Source organism: Mycteria americana, chromosome 2 (assembly GCF_035582795.1).
Source record: "Mycteria americana isolate JAX WOST 10 ecotype Jacksonville Zoo and Gardens chromosome 2, USCA_MyAme_1.0, whole genome shotgun sequence".
NCBI classification, from domain to species: domain Eukaryota; kingdom Metazoa; phylum Chordata; class Aves; order Ciconiiformes; family Ciconiidae; genus Mycteria; species Mycteria americana.
Genome location: NC_134366.1, coordinates 128145560 through 128162915, shown reverse-complemented (window position 1 = coordinate 128162915; position 17356 = coordinate 128145560). Strand labels below are relative to the sequence as shown.

The following is a 17356-nucleotide window of genomic DNA, read 5'->3' as shown; positions in this document are numbered from 1 at the left end:
ATGGGAAATTACTGTGTCATTTCCTTTTAAAGACACTAGTACTCAAAATATAGTACTGTAATAGGCTATTTGCACAGAACAGAACAGGGCTTGTCTGCGTGGTCTTTTTAACATCTTGGTGATCCATGCTGATTTGACAGTTGTAGACGTAGGATTTTGAATTTAGAGTTTTTCTAGTGAGGGAGAACTGGCCTTATATGTGGTTTGGGTAGCAGGTGTGATTCATCATAAAGTAATAGCATGTTTCTCTTAGAGCAGACAGGGCTTAAATGATGTAGATAAAGTACATATTCAGTCCACATAGCTGACTCCATCTGTTGGTGCAAGTGCTGCAAAGCCTTTTAGGTTATTTGGAGATAGTGGTTGCTATAAAGTGCAAGCAAATGAGTGGGTGCAATGTATTTACAAAGAGAGAGATGTGATACAAGAATTCCTACTACACTGGCATCCTTGATTTTACTAAATGTTTCACGATACACATGATCTCCTTCTGCAGTGTGTCTTGGGTAATGTAGTCCAGGAAGAATCAAGCCTGATGTAAGGAAAAGGTGACGGTTTGAGAAAAGCAAATTGCAGCTTCCGGTAGGCACAGCAGCATCTCAGAAGATGCAGTTTCATGTTGAATTGATGCAGAAAGAAACAAAATACTGCATTTGCAAATTCAGTCCTTGTTAATGTTTTGTTCAGCAGAATAAAAATGTTGTCGTTCATGTTGTCAGCAAGATGCAAATAGATGTTGGCTCTCCTTGTAACATAGCTTTGAAGCTTTATACCCTTAGCCATCTCTAACGTGTATGTGAAACTGATCTCTGTATCTGTATCAGCTTTGCTGAGGAACTAAAACTGATGATGATGTGTCCCTAGTCTCTTGCAGGCAGAGCATCATTTTAGAGAGAATAGGACAATCTGGGAGGTTGTTTATTAAAATCAATGAGAGTCTTCAGTGGGATTTTTAATTATGTTATTATTCATGAAGAAAGAATTTGCTGGACCCTTTGCAAGGGAAGCTGGTTTTGGCAGGAGCAGAGCGGGAATTGGGACCTACGCTGGAAACAAGGCAGTGATCTGGCAAAGCCTTAGGGAGGTGATCACCTATTTCTCTCTCACGGCCACTGAGAGGCCCTTGCTAACTCTTTCTCAGCAGATATGATCTAGTATGGCAGAGAAACTCTACTCCCCAAATGAGTCCTAGAGAGTGTTAGTATCGTGTCTGTCTTCCAAGTGAACATAACTAAGGAACAACAGCACAGCAGTCTGCAAACCTTTTGTAGCAGGCGGTTGGCGTGGGCTCAGCTGAAGATTCTGTATTTACCTCTACTAGTCTGTAAAATAGTCTCTCAGAGGCAGTGGTGCAAGCTACCTCAGAAGAGTCATTTAAGACAAGACGGAAGAAAGTCCATCATGAGCAACAGAAGACAGTCCCTTTTCTGTCAGGGGATGTGCCTATGACCATTTGGTTTTTCTTTCATCTGTAGTGTCCCTGATTTTGTATAGTATTATTCATCTCGAGAGATCCCATGGCACATTGCAAGCTAAAACGTGAATTAAAACCAGCTCTGGGTTGGATGGCCATATCCATCAGTCAAACTGTACACAGCGTGTGTATGTAATGAGAGGAAGAGAAACATTATTGTCATTATTACTGCTGAAGGCATCCGAGTGCTGTGTCCCATTATCTTAATACAGCCAGTATACACAGAGGAGCGAGAAAATGGGCAAGTCACTTAATATTGGCAAATTATGGTTTTGCTACAGTTCGAACACACTAGTTTAAACCAAGATATTAGGAGACAGAGCACCAAATTCTGGTAAACCCAATAAATAATGTAGTCATTTTACTGTGTTTAATACATAATTGAATTCTAATGCTGTGTTTCGACTTTTCTTCCTGTTCTGGTAAACAGCTGAGAAATTTAAAACTTTATTAGTTTTATATAAAGAGAGAAAGTGCAACTAAGGATACATACTCAAAGAAAAAAATGTTAATGTAGTGCTTGGTTCGTGTTTTGAGCACAGAATTGTACTAATAATTATGAAGATTCTTATAGTTTGCATATTAACTGTTGTAGATATGAAAGAATAATCATGAACTTTAATTATACAGAGCAGACTATTTCATCTGCATCTTTCCTTTTCTTTCATCAACCATGCTTTACGTATACTAATATTAGTATGCAAAGCAATACTGTATGGTAGTAAATTCATGGGCATGCCTAGATTAAGGCAGAGACTTGCAAACATCTGATTAATAGGGAGTCTAACTTGCAAATACTCTGATTTCCTCTCTTCTGTCATGCATTAGATGTTGGGTAAATCTGGTTACCTGCTTATTCAAAACATCCATTTTTGCAGTACTGTTGAGGAAACAGTATATATTTTCCTTCATTATTTGACTGGGTTTTTAAAATTCTGTTAAAGAAAGAAAAGGGATGGTGCATTAGTGATCAGAACTGGGGTGTACCTCTTACCTTCACTAAAAAATTAAGCAGCTGATATTTATAAAAATTAAAAAAATGAATTTACCCGATAAAACAGCATTTGCGAAGTCAATGTTGTAATTTGTACTTACCACTGTTTTGAACTGTTTGCTGTTTAGGGCATGCTCCAGATTTGATGCAGGGAATGTTCTGAGTAAAATTTGTGTAACTGAGGAGCTAACCCCTTTCTACTAGGAATTCACGGTTCAGACATCTATGTCTGTTTCAGCTTCAAAGCAGCATAATAAAGGAAAATACTTCCATTCACTCTCCTGTTTTATAATCAGTGATACATGTGCATGTTAGATAAGGCTGCAAAACATTTAAAAGGCAATTCGTAGAGAGGCATATCTTTTAAGCATAGGCTTTCGAAGAAGGTGATCGCTATGGAGTAAAGGTCTGAACGAAGGACGTAAGAAGCGTGAACCCACTGAATTTCATTACCAGTGGCAGAACAGACACAGATTTTGATTCCCAGCCCTCAGATGAGTGGTGGTGTCTGAGCATGCCTGAGAGAACATGCACACAGTCCCTGTGGAAATTGCTAACCATAAATCTGTTTAAGCTCTGAAAAAAGTGTCTGGACTGCACGAGGAGCTGAAGATAGACTGAGAGAGGAGCAAGGGGGAGAAAAAGTAAGAAGTAGTGGGGAAAATGCATTTTATCTTACTGCTTCTGTAAGAAGAACCAATATCACTCCCACAAACATTTAAGTAGAGTATTCTCACTGCTTTCAGAAGGGCATTAAGTAAGGCAAGGAAGACTTACATTCTTGTAGTGCTTATTGAAAGAAAGGTTGATAGAGTTTATTTAGATAAAAACTGAGTCTCCTGGGTCTTCAGAGGAATTCAGGAGGCTGTTTTAGATGGTTGTATTCTCTTAGTGCATAACCCTACAGGCCAAGTAGAGTTTGGTGGGCTTTCATGAAGGTTCATCATGTGTAACATTAGCAAGTGTTTTCTATCACACAAACAGCTTCAGTATCATATTTGATACAGAATTATTTTCCTTCCAAAGGAGATTACCCAAAGGGTTTGTAGAGGCTCCTTTTTTCAATCACCACTACCATTTTTCTCTTAGATTCATTTTAGATATATATTTCATTTATGTCACTGTAGCAAACATTAATTGGTAAGGTGAAATGGTAGACCAGTATTGGAAATTTCTCCTAAGCAGAGTCTGGCTAATATTGACTTCAGTGTACAGTAGCAGCATGTTTGTGCTGAGTGGTGATATGAACTCTCCATCTGCAGATGTCAGCCTCCTAACTATTATTCTGGTCAGGACTGAACATATGGTTAAGCAGTGTTTTTCAAAACTTGGTTCTGCTGGCAAGGGTTGGCCTCTTCATGCTGTGGACTTTGTTTATGATTGGGGAAGGGAGGAAGAAGAAAAGGAGAAAAAAATTAGTGTAAATGATCTGACTATCTGCAACAGTGCTTCCTCACAGAAACACAGGTTTCACATCTGGCACTTGTTCTGCCTAGGTTACCCAAGAGAGAAGAGTGCTGTTATAGGAGTGAAAAAAGATTAGAATTAGGGAAATGTAATTTAATTAAAGAAAACGCCTACAAATAAGTTGTTAAAGAGTCACATAAGTCTGCTGAGGTCATTTCATTTTGTAAAATCTGATCTGTGCACACACACAAAACTAATACAAGAAAGCAATATTCCTTATTTACCAACTAATTTAGTTTGATGATACTTCTGAGTGCACAAGCCCTCTCTTGGGTCTGAGATAGGATCAAAAAACTTGCGTTTTTTAATGTATTTTTGGAAGGGTAACTTTTGCATCCTACATAATGAATTTTCCTGAAGAACACGGTTAGATATTTGGTTCATGGCATTTGCTGGCTACACTGAAGACTTATTGCCAATACCTGACATGACATCTGCTGTTTCTCTCTCACAGGTTTCAGACCTGGTGGAGAGATTCTGTATCCAATGTTTAGCTTCATTTTTCTAGGTACTGTGTTGCTTCATCTGAGAACAGACGCTAATTCTCCCTACAGTTCCTACTTTGCTTATGTTTGTAGATATCAGGGCTGTAACACCAATACTGCTAAGACTGCCTGCAGGCAGAAGTCAGTGTGCCAAGCACAGACCCATGCATTCAGTTTTGTACTAATCTGACCACTGAGTCCCCAGTGGCCTGTATCCCTGGTCACGTAACACTACCGGTGCAATTACAGCGTAATCCCTGCCCATTTGTCCTTGCAGAAGGCTAGAGGGACCTCCCTTAGAGTCTGTTAGTTTATACTCCAGGAATATTTAGTCTTGGAAGTACCTCTTTGCTCCCTGCAACAAACAGCTTTCTTCCAGCATGGGAAGTATATTGGTAGTGTTGTCAGAGAACCAGGCCACGTGTGGAACACGGGGTGCCCTGGAGAATCCTGTCCCCTTTGGCACTGGAGCTGGGGACAGTTGTCATTCTTCTGTGCTTTGCCTTGCAAGCAAGGTTGCTGAAACAACGCCTGGGTTATATCAGCACCAAGGTTTTGTATGGGTGATGCAAAGCCACTAATGTTTTCTCATCTGTCCCTACCATAAGCTGCCTGTACAGCACTAGTGCAGCTTAAAATCTGATCCCCAGTGTCTTTACTGATGTTGCTAATGAGGTTACCAATTAATGGCACCTAATGGTCTGTTGTAGCAGGGGTTTTGGTGATGGAGACAGCTGTCCTCTGGGAACTGTGCTGAGACCGTGAACTCATTTTGTATAAGCAAGTGAACAGCTGTTGCAGAAACATCGATGGGAGAGATTAGGTCACACACTTCATCTCCCTGCCACCCCAGGGCTATTCCTTGCAGCATGCAGCAGGTGGAAGGTGGAAGCAACTTTAAGGGACAAAAGCCCTTGCTGGGGCTGGACCCAGAGATCTAGACACCAAACCACTGTATCCCATTAGCAGTTTTCTGATCCGTCCTGTTCCCCTAACTTTTTGAAGTATTTTACCAATTAACTAGGATTTTGAAGCAATTTATTATTTTTTTAGAAATTTTGTCACTGAGCTGTGTTGATCTGTGGTGTGGTATCTTCCTGGCACCTGATTGCAGTGTGTAACTCTTGGCACTTGCATATCATGTTATTTATTAAAAAAGCTCCCTCTGCAAACACCCTTGCGTCAGAGGCTTATGAGTATTTGGAATATAATTAAAAAAAATACATTTAATTTCACAGGCAGCAGTTTGGGGTAATGAGTTCTCATTATTTAAACTTCACTTTAGTGTTAGGTTACTTTTGGCGTACAGTAGTTGCATTTCATCAGTCTGAAAAAAGGTGGCATTATAGATCTACATTGCATTCCCCTAGTGCCTGAATACCTGTAAAGTGTAGCACACTTCAAAATATAACTGTGTAATTGTTCATTTTTGGAACATGACAGGAATGTTAAGAGTTAACGTTTAGTTAGTAGCTTGCCCATTTCTTTTTGCTGAACTGATGACAATACCAGATATTATAATTTAGAAAGAAACCCAAAACATACCAAACAGGTCCACTCTAGGATTCACACCCATTCATTTTAAAATCCCCTACAGTCAAAAATATTTGAGGAGAATTAGTTGCTCTATCCTGGTAACCTTATTTGGGAAAAGCAAATCTTTTCATGCTCACCAAAGTACTATATCGATACAAAGAAACGTCTGTTTTGAGATTAAAGTAAAACTAAGTTTTGCATGTATTGTCATTGCTAGTAACTTTTAGAAACAAAGTTTCATGGAAATTAATGTACAGTGTGCTGAGCTGTCAGAGTGGGGAGCTGAAGTCCCTTCCCTTCAAAATACTCACCAGGAGTAGCTGACCCTTCCAGATTACCTGTGAGACTGAAAAGGCAGTTCCCTTGCTAAGCGTTTAGCTTGGCATTGCAATCTTCTCTGGAAGAGTCTTGGAGTAACTGTTTACAGCTTGGCAGATATAATTATCAGATAAAATGTATGAAGGGTAGAAAGACATGAAAAAGTGTTTAAAGGGAATGTAATTTCAGTATTTGTGCACTTAGTGGTCACTTGTGCTTCACTGAGTTGTTATCCTTCTATTTTTTGGCTTAGCCTGATGGTGTATTTACAATTTTTTGAACAACTGAAGAAATCTGTACACAGAAAGATTATCACTACCCTCAGAATCGCTTCTTTGAACTTTTTTTGCTGTCTTTTAGTTAGGAGGAATCTTATTTTATAGCTATCCTAATACTTACCTCTATGTTCAGTTTTACTTTCAGTAAAAGAATAACGTTACTTTAATGGGATGAATTTTCACACACTTTCATCCTGTTTCATGGTAGAACTGAAGTCTTGGCAGTTTTTTAAGCTTAAAAACTGCAATTTCTTAGAATTCACACAATTACAGAAAATTCTGGTAGAAGTTCCTCATACCTAGACGAATCCTCTAATGCATCATGGAAAAGGAATAAACTCATTAAAACTTTGATCATGAATGTGAGCTCAAACAAAAACTTCAGTTAAATTTGGCTATGTTACACTCCTCCTCTGTTCAGTTATCCTTAATGTCCTAGCTAGGTTTATTAGCTGTCGGCTGCTTACCAAAGAGTGAGTTTGAAGTGGGCAATTGAAGTGTGCTGGATATTTCCAGAACTGTAGTGAATATTTTCAAAAAAGACTTCAAACTCAAAACTTAATTATTTCCAATAGAAAACTAACCCACTAGAAAAGAGACAGCATCCTTCAGGGAACAGGAAATAATACAGTCTGGTAATAAAAAAAAAAGAAATAATTATAGTGCTTTATCTTTTAAAATATAGACTTCTGAACAAACTATTCAGAAATGGCCTATGATCAGAAATTATTTTCTAGATGATTTTTTAAAATGAAGATTTCATTGGTAAATTATAGTTAAGTTCAAATTAATCACAAAAAATTGCAATTTGCTGAATTAATTTGGTTTTTTGTGTGTTAGAAATTAACCAAAATTGTTAACTTTTGAAGTGCAAACTGCCGTCTCCCCGCAGGTTTTATATGTGCTCTTCCTCTCTCTCTGTCCAATTCTAGCTTTGGTTTAATTGGAATTGTCCCATACTTTTCACTAAATATGACGCATTTAATGCCTGGGTTAATTGTTCCTATATTAAATATACCAACTCAACATACTTTTGTAGACAGAATACAACATTAATTTGCTTTCTCTGACAGAAAAACAAAGAAAAGCAAAAAGGCCAGCTGTAATAATACTGTGTGTCTAATGATGGAAGCATCATCTGTCATTTTAACAGGCTAAGTAGGCAAGAATTTGCTGGAGAGAGAGGCAGGTAGAGGGAGTAATGTGGCAAATACGGTTTCCATGTCAGAATAGGTGTTTGTTCAGCTTCTTTCTGCTCTCCCCAGTCACACCAGGGCCATGTGTGTCCCTGAGCTAGATATTTAAGTATCTTCCTCATCGGTTTAGGTAGTGTTCACCACAATGTGCACGTGTGAAAAATCCCATCTTATTCATTGTCTTACTAAGGAAGCTATGTCTGCATCTCTCTACTGGCATTTTAGTTTGGAAAAGGAATGTGCCTTTGAAACAAAGCTCCTAACCATGTTCACTGTGCTTGTTTCACACTGCAGTGGTTTTTTTCAGTGCAGGAACTGGATTCCTCTCAGTAAAAGAAAACTGGCATTTGTTCCAGGCATGCACCTATTGGGTTGCAACCAGAAGTGGGTGTCCAGTGCAGGGGACCAGGTTAGAACTAGCCTGAAATACATACGATGTGGAATCAGCTCCTTGGTATCAACTGCTTTGTTCTACAGATCAACTGCTTAGCTCTACAGATCTGCTGCTCCTGTGCTGCCCCACTTGCTGACATAGATACAGCTCATGGTGTTTGGTTAGCCTGCAGCAACAGACTTCACAAATAGTAAAATGTGGCCTGTCTTGTGACCCGTTTTTGTTCAGAATGGTTGTGTAAATGTTTAAACACCTAAGGAAAAAAAAAATCAGGTGTTAGTACGCTGAGGGAAAACAGTATTCAGACCTCAGTTAAGAAGTAACTCTTTAACTGTGGAGAATAAACTGCAGCCTGGGCTCTGCCTGTCCTGTACTTCTCACTGGGGTCTTCTCTTGCCATTCCTTCAGGGCTCTGAATGCATTTGATCTTGAGGTGACTTTTCGAAATTGCCTCTTGCCTCCTATATCTATGCCTATTTTCAGTAGGAGACACAAGAGTCCATAGACACGTTCCACGTTTCATTTCTGAGTTCTTCTCCTGCACTAATACTGATGATGATAGGTCTGCCTATCCATCCACACTTGTAAAGAAAGATGAAAAAGAAAAGTTTCTGCCCTTCTCCAATATAGAAAGAGCTTTAAATATTTATCTCAGAGACCACTGGCCAGGATATTATCCTGTTCACGTCAAAGGGGTCTCTGAAGGTACATTGTCTATCATGAAATAATTTCCAGGCCCATTTTACTACACTTCAAGGAAAGAAAGGTGACAGACCTTCCTTTTGCAGTTTCGCAAGTTGGGTTTCACAACCCATTATCTCTAATTGCCGGAGCTTAATTTAATAGAGCTAGTGGTTCACACCAGATGATGGCCTCACGTGGAATGACTCAGTAGGATAGTCCTTTAGGTGGGATCTTTTAGACTTACATGGCAGTCAGCATTCACCCCTTATTGTTTGTGGACAGATATTTTGCTTTGGTGCTTTCCCATCATCTGAATTGGTCCAAGAGATAAAGGAGAAAGGGACTTCTGCTCAGTATTGATTTGGTCTTTCTTATCTTTATTGGGTCTCTTGAACTCCCTCATCAGGACAGTCAGAGGACTTTTTCTTACCTACAGCTTTCATAAAATCCTCAAACTTTGTGTCTGTTTTTTAATTTTAGTCTCTCATCTCAAATGGCATATTAATTTGCCATTTTACTTCACTTTATTATCTTTATTTTCATGATCTATTTCCACGATTAGTTTGATTCATTGCTGCCATATCCCAGCTTAGTGGTTTAGTCTTTGTAGGGTTTATTGCTCTAAAGGTTCCAGAGAGAGGACTTGACAGCTGGAAGTGGTTCTGGCGTGTATCTGCCTTAATATAACTCTGTTTTTTCCTGTCTCCATCTGCTGGTAAAAGATGAGATTTGCTGTTCAAACAGATCATATAATGAGTAACAGAAACTATAAATTTCAAATAATAAATAACCCTTTCACTGTTATAGACACTTTCCATTAGGAACTGGATAGAAATGCTCAATTTATTTATTTTTAGGCCTCTTAATAATAGCTATCAAATACTAGTAACTTTTGATCTGTTGTGGATTTTTATGGCACTGACAGAAATGAGCTAGATATTCAAATGGATGTACTAATAACCTGGGAATTCAAATCAGTGTTCTGATGAAACTAGATTTGTTCATTTCTGTGGGAGTAAGATACATTCTAAAATGGTCATCTCTCTTTTTAAATATTAATATTTTTACAGTTACTGAGCAAGCAGATAAAGGAAATAATGTATAACGGGATTTTCAATCTGATCATTTATTTTATCTTATTTCTGCAGACAGGCATATAAGGCTCATGTTAGACATAAACTACCACTGGTTCCTCCTAACAGTTACAATACAAAGGGAGTAAAACACCTACATACAATCATGTCAGGAGCTCATTACACGGAAACTAACAAGGCGGGGTTTATGTGCAAAACTTTTTGTAAGGATATAGTTCATTCAGAGCACAATTTTTCAGTCAGCAAAAGACTTTGCTTGCCATCCAGTGGAAGTGCATCTTCAAGACTGCAAAAAGTGATACTAGTCAGCAGAGGTGTGGTGACAAGTATGTGCTTTAACTCTGCTGTTGTCTGAACTGGTGTAGATCAGAAAAATGGTACACATCGTATTTCTGCATTCAAAGCAGTCTTACATTTGTATGTGATTTATGTTATGTAATGAAATATTTAGGTTGATTGTTATTTCCATCTACTCCTAAAGTTTTGTAGATGCTTCTGGCTTTGACGCTTTTACAACAGAGGTTTTTATAGACCTGAACATTTTCTATAAAACCACCAACCAAGCCTTTACTTCTATTTTCTATTTCAGTATGTCATGTGTTTATAGGAATATTTTTCAAACACTGTAAAGATGCTGATAGTTACATTCATTCACGAATCAAGAGGGTGTTTTATGAGACCTATTTCCCCCAAGAAATTTAAACATGAGATAGTGCAGGTATTCTCAAGCATGGAGTTGTAAGGACTTTTGTTTCAGTGCCTTTAATGTTAAAGGCTTGTATTAAATTTTTTTCTCCTCTGCAAAGTAACTATAAAAATGACAGCCTTTCATTTAATAGATCTTTTTGCTGTCTTGACTATCTGTTTGCTTCACTGGCAACCTTTTTTCCCTTCTTTACTCCTACTAGCCCTGTAGGTTCCACCTCAATAAAAGAGATTGACTCTCTCCTCAAGCATCCTTGTTCAAAGGGATCCTTAGCACTTTCCGAGAGATGCACAACTCTCTCTAAATGTCACTTCTGTCCAGAAATTTATTCTTTGTGCAGATATCTAAAAGCAAACAAACAACTTTAATCTCAGAGTGCAAATGGAATTTGTAGGGCTGAAAATGAAAAGAAACATCTTTTTATTTGTATCCTAAGAACATAGGAAGATCACTGAATAAACATAAAACCAAGAATAAACAGGAAACCCTGCAATGCAAAGAGTAAAATTAAGTAGCTTGTCACTCGTAGAGATTGAAACCATTCCAGTAGCTATAAGGATGAATTGTATTTTGGCAGTGCCTGTCATGCTGTTGGCCAGAGAGGAATCTGAGACAACTGGTTTAGAGTAGGGGCATACCTCTGTGATGGCTGGAACAAGTGGGATGAAACTCAGCCCAAAAGACTTAAGAGTCTAAGTCCAATTCTTGAAGAGAAACATTCAGTGAGGCTTCCATTCCTAAGTCGTTTTAGAAAGTGGGGCTTGGACTCTTGCCATGACGAATGAAAGTCCTAAAAATACCTCAGTGATTTATAAATATCTTCCTTGCTATTCCAGAGTTGTTAGTACCCAAGTCACTTTGAAAGTGGCATTTAAGCTTCTCAGTCATAGAGTTATCAATAAGGAACTCAGTATCCCTTGGTCTCAAAATCCTCCTGTGACAGAGATGCCACAGCCTCCCCAGGCAAACTATTACCGTACTTGACTATCCACATCAATAGTAAGTTTTTCCTAATGTCTAATGTAAATCTCCCGTGCTGTGGTTTAAGCCGATTATTTGTCCTGTCCCTTGTGGATATTTCATAGCCTTTCAGACATCAGAATAGCATTATCACATATTCCCTCATTTGTCTCTTTTTAGCCTTAGCTGAGGCTAAAAAAATGTCCCCTTAAGGCAAAATTTTTCATAGAATCTTAGAATGGTTTGGGTTGGAAGGGACCTTAAAGATCATCTAGTTCCAACCCCCCTGCCATGGGCAGGGACAGCTTCCACTAGACCAGGTTGCTCAAAGCCCTGTCCAACCTGGCCTTGAACACTTCCAGGGCTGGGGCATCCACAGCTTCTCTGGGCAGCCTGTTCCAGTGCCTCACCACCCTCACAGTGAAGAATTTCTTCCTTATATCTAATCTAAATCTACCCTCTTTCAGTTTAAAGCTATTACCCCTTGTCCTATTACTGCATGCCCTTGTAAAAAGTCCCTCTCCAGCTTTCTTGTAGCTCCCCTTCAGGTACTGGGAGGCTGCTAGAAGGTCTCCTTGGAGCCTTCTCTTCTCCAGGCTGAACAACCCCAACTCTCTCACCTTGTCTTCATAGGAGAGGTGCTCCTGCCCTCTGATCATCTTCGTGGCCCTCCTTTGGGCTTGCTCCAACAGGTCCATGTCCTTCTTATGTCAGGGACCCCAGAGCTGGACGCAGTACTCCAGGTGGGGTCTCACTAGAGTGGAGTAGAGGGGCAGAGTCACCTCCCTCGACCTGCTGGCCATGCTTCTTTTGATGCAGCCCAGGATACGGTTGGCTTTCTGGGCTGCAAGCGCACATTGTCAGGTCATGTTGAGCTTCTCATCAACCAACACCCCAAGTCCTTCTCCTCAGGGCTGCTCTCAATCCATTCTGCACCCAGGCTGTATTTGTGCTTGGGATTGCCCCAACCCATGTGCAGGGGCACACCTACCTAAAGCCAGCTTATAAAGTAGAGCTGCTTTGTAATGCCTGTATCAAATAGCAATTTCAGGATAAAAGTGCTGTGTAATGACATATGGCAGGAAAGCCTGATACAACCGTGACCACTTCAGAGACTTTATGGTTTAAATGGAGATTTGGGGTTGTATCACTTGCTCAGCTTTTTACATGCTGGGATGTCAGTATTGGGTTATCAAAAGTCTCAGTAAGTAGCTACCTTATTCTCATTCAAGTTACTCATCTGGTGTATTGCTTCTGCAGCTAAGGCTTACATCTCTCTGCACAGCACTGCATATTGCTGGATGGACTGAACAGCTTACAGCAACTCAGCAACTTCTGCAGCACTGCAGGCTTTCTGAAACAAGGTCTACCTTACTGCCTTACACAACACCAAGCAGAACAAAGCCTGACCTTGTCATGTCCAGGCCCACAGACAAAGTTATGATGAAGTTACAAGTATAGATGTTAAGGAATAGTACTGTCTTCCCCTGGAGCAGTTTCCACTCAGTGTAAACCACTTTTTTCCTACCCTTTTTGACTGACAAGATTTGGAAAGTTTGTATTCATTTTCTGGCACTTCAATTAGGAGGCATGACAGAGAGCTTGTGCAGATTTTACTTCCTTGTATTTTTAGAAGTAGTAACAATACTTACTGTTTTATTCAGGATGGAGAAATGCAACTTCAAGAGCACACCCACATCATGCCTACCTACCTTTGGGTATCAGTGTCCCGGGAGGGGGGTAGGAGGACCATCAAAAAAGAGCACTGCACACTATGGCCACCAAAAGCAGCAAAATGAGTTTTGTTTTTGAATTTCTTCTTTGAATGTATTCCTAATGTTCGCATGTGGCAGGTCTGCTGAGGTGGCATCTCAGGTTTTAAATTAATATTGTTGTAATGCATTTCTCTTTAATTAAAAAAGAGAGCTCCCCCGTAGGAAATTTCCTAAAACAAAACTCATTAGTAATAAACAGATTAAATCTTTATCAGGTAATCAACACTATAAACTTCTGAGTGTTCAGACAGCGGCATGAGATAACACTGTCGTCATAATAAGAGTGTTTGAAATCGTTGCGGATCCCACCGTGCTGTTTGGGTGGTGAGAAAATAATGATTGAAGATGGGCCCCCCTACAGAGCTCACGTGTGAATTCCCCTAAAGATTAAACCTGCAAAGATCTGGATTTTATGTTGGCCCCATCTCTAAAGCATTTTTTTTTTTAAATAGTGGGCAAGAGTGATGAGCAATACCAAGCAAATTCTCGATGATCCTGAACCAGAACCTGTCACGATGCCACAAAATTTTTGAGCTGGTGGTTAGTGAAATTTTGGGGACTGTTCATGGGATGCGAGCCTTGCTGCCTTCTCAGAGCAACTGTTCCCAGCTCATCTCTCTGAGGCTTTAACCTGTGCTTGAGACTGCACTGCAAATTCCTCATCTTCCTCCACCCTGAATCCTCAACACAGTCACTTCCGTCAGGACTATGGCAATCCTCTCGTCACACATGTGAGGGAGTTCTGCTCTGGTCCAGCTGTCTCCTGGGGATAAAGAGTGCAACCTGCTGTGCAGATGGAAAGGACAACGTAGCTTTGGGCAGGGACCTCTGTGATGAAGGTTGGGGAGAGGCAGGGGCATAGTGGAGCAGGACAGGACAAAACTTGTATGGCTGATGGCATATCAACACCTCCTAACCTGATAACATTTGGAGTCATGCACATTTGGGAAGTTACGCTATAGAGGCACTGACATTTTCTCCATCACTACTGGGAATGTATCAGAGCTCCTCTGGGTCACCCTGGGGGCTTCTTTGGAGCCATTGGGATTATTTGGGTTCTTTCCATGAACCCTATGAAAAATAAAAGTAAGTGGGCTGGAATAAAAATAGGGGCAGTGAGAAAATAAATCATGTTTGTCCACATCCAGCAAACTTACTGGAATGGGTTAGCAAGAAGTCATTAGCAGGGGGGCGGTGACTGGGAGTCATATGTAACTATTGCCTTTTCATTTCTCATCTTTGGTCTTTATATGATCACTGAAGCAATAATTGCACGTGTTTTGTCACAAAAGGGTCAGTGTAAATCAGTTTTGTTGCGGCATAAATTACAGCAGCAGTAATGGTATTATCAAACATGTTAAGTTTTGAATGCATTTATTGCTTAAAATACTCTTGGAAGGTTAGGTGACACTGTTGCCTTCAGAGGTCTAAATTCAAATGCTGTGTTGGAGTAAAAGTGAATTGGCCATTCTCTTTTTATTCTTCATATATTTATGTTGTATTACAAAACAGCCTGCTTGATAGATGCCTGCTCTGGAAAAAAAAGAGTCCCAGTTCCTGCCCCTTCATTAGGACTGAATCCATAGACAGCTCTAAAACAAAAAAACCCCTCATATGGATGGTCCTATTTAAAAGGCGGGAATGGAACTGCACTGATTAATTTCAGAGACACTGGGGACTGTTTCTCTTTTAGAAGTCTTTAGCTACCATGGCACTATTGCTTTTGAAAATCAGATGGTAGGTGTCCTCACTTTTCTGTCACTTGTTCCCATTGGACATCTGTGTACAAAAATCACCGATTTTAAAAATATCCCTTTCTTTTCCTCATCTTGTCATATGTCTTCATGTAGTATATTTTCAAGCAGGTTTTGCAGGGGTAAATTGTTTGTAACAACTTCCTTTGTATTCATAATTACAGTCAGCTCTGTCACCTGTGAATTAAAACCTTTTATTAAACACCTTTATGAAATGCTAGGTACAGATTTACTGGGAGGGGAATGAGAGGATAAAAGAGCTGTTGCATTCTTATTAACAGCTGCATAATGCATTTCTGTGCCACATGCTTGGGACTGCCTCTGCTTTTGAATCTTGTTTGTGCATTTGGAGAAAGAAGCACAGATACTTTTTGTTTCATTTTTTAAATACTGGAGTGAAAGATCACTTTCTATCAAGAGACCAAATGCCCTGGCTTGACAAAATGGACTGCTTGCAAGCGTCCATATGATCCATCTGATCCTACTGCTTTCCTACAATACTGTTTCTGTCATTCACAGGGTGGGTAACCTTCAGATCTCAGTGGAAGGGTCTTTAACTCCCTGCTAAAAAAGGAGAACGCGTCCCATGATTATCATCATTAATCTATTCATCCCATCCTCCTTACTTTTTCTTTTATCTTTTTTTCTTTTCAGGATGGAGTAGGTGTAGATGAGAAGCTGTCTTTACGGCGGGTAGCCGTGGTAGAAGATTTCTTTGACATTATCTATTCCATGCATGTTGAAACTGGGCCTAATGGAGAACAAATCAGAAAACATGCTGGACAAAAGAGAACGTATAAAGCAGTAAGTAAAAAAACCAACCAATGAAAAGTGAATGTCAGTCTCTAAAAGTGTGAATTATTTGGGCTTAGTCACATGGCATGCAATTTGTGTTTTTTCCAGCTGGATTAGTACTGCAACCCTCACCCTCAAATGTATTTCAGAGATCTTTCAGTAATGCATGAAAACATACAGTTTAGAAATCACATTTTCTATGTCATAAGGATCAGATTCATTGACTTCAGTAGAGATTCTCTCATTGGTACAAGCATAGAATTTATTATTTCTATAATGGTTTGACAGTTTCTCTAATAACTCTGTATTAATTAATTGTTATTAAATGGATGAAGTCTTAAAGAAGACTTAGAAGGTCACAGGCTTAGACTTAGAAAGCCACAACTTTGCTAAATGAGGTGCTGTACTTCAGCATATGAATGAACTTGCGTTATAATTTATTGCTGCAGACTAAGTATACTTAATAGTTTAATGGTATGGAAACTTGTAAATATCCTAAATTCAAAAGGCCGGAAAGCTACGAGGTACTATGAGGGAAGTATTGAGAGAGGGCAGATCTCACGCCTGCATAAAGCAGCTGAGTAGAGAGAAATTATTATTTCTAAGATTTTTAATTGCACGTTGTTCTTGACTTAACCAGTTCAGCCACTGCCTTAAAATAGCTATAAATAGCTTTTGTGGTTAGTGGCACAAATATAACACTTTCTTTTCTTACGGAGAACTAATGAAACATCTACTACACTTTCCCAAGGTGCTTAAAATGTAGGTGCTTGCCTGGATTTGGATGGCCAAACTTCCATGCGCAGGGCTGTGATAGTTCCAGGCATGGTCAGCAGTTGATCCTGATCCACCTGCCCAGCTGTTTCCAGCTGGTGAAGCACTGGGGGCTCCCCCAGGGGTGGCAGGGCAGGGGCTCCCAGCCAGGGCCCGTACCACTGCCCTAGCCAGGGCACAGGGCATCCGGGCCACCTCTCCCCATGGCCCCAGCAGGACAGGGCCAGTGAGGGGCTGTGCACAGGGCTCTGAGGTGACCTGTCACCCTGAACACAGTGTTCTTCACCTTAAAAACAACCTGCAGTCGTGTCAGCCATTTTTTGTCAGAGGTCACCAAAATGTGTGGGAACTCCAGGTTTCTGATACCCACATCATCAATTTTAGTTGTAAGAAATAGCTATTTTTCCATTACTGTTTTTTTCAGGTATATAACAATCTTTACTATGTATCCATGAATCCCTTCACAGATATTTTATTTATAGGCTATTTCAGACAGTTCGTTGTGGGATAAGCTCTTGGCAAGATTTCTTATAATTTGTTCCTGGTGGTATTGACCTTAAGATAGAGATATGAAGGAAGACACCAGTCATCTGGGTGTGCTTTGTAAGTCTTGGAGTGATATTTCAGGGTGAACAAACATAAACTGTCTAAATTAATTCTAATCTGTCACCT

General features: G+C 39.8%; 1 protein-coding gene across 4 annotated transcripts in view; it reads left to right on the top strand.

Moving 5' to 3' along the window:
• The window catches only part of NOL4 (nucleolar protein 4), a 196841-nt gene that overhangs the window by 19674 nt on the left and 159811 nt on the right, over positions 1 to 17356 (top strand). For all 4 annotated transcript variants that reach the window (XM_075495702.1, XM_075495701.1, XM_075495700.1 and 1 more), the window contains exon 2: positions 15770 to 15919. In XM_075495702.1, the coding sequence (XP_075351817.1) occupies positions 15770 to 15919 (150 nt within the window). The remainder of the gene's footprint in view (positions 1 to 15769; positions 15920 to 17356) is intronic.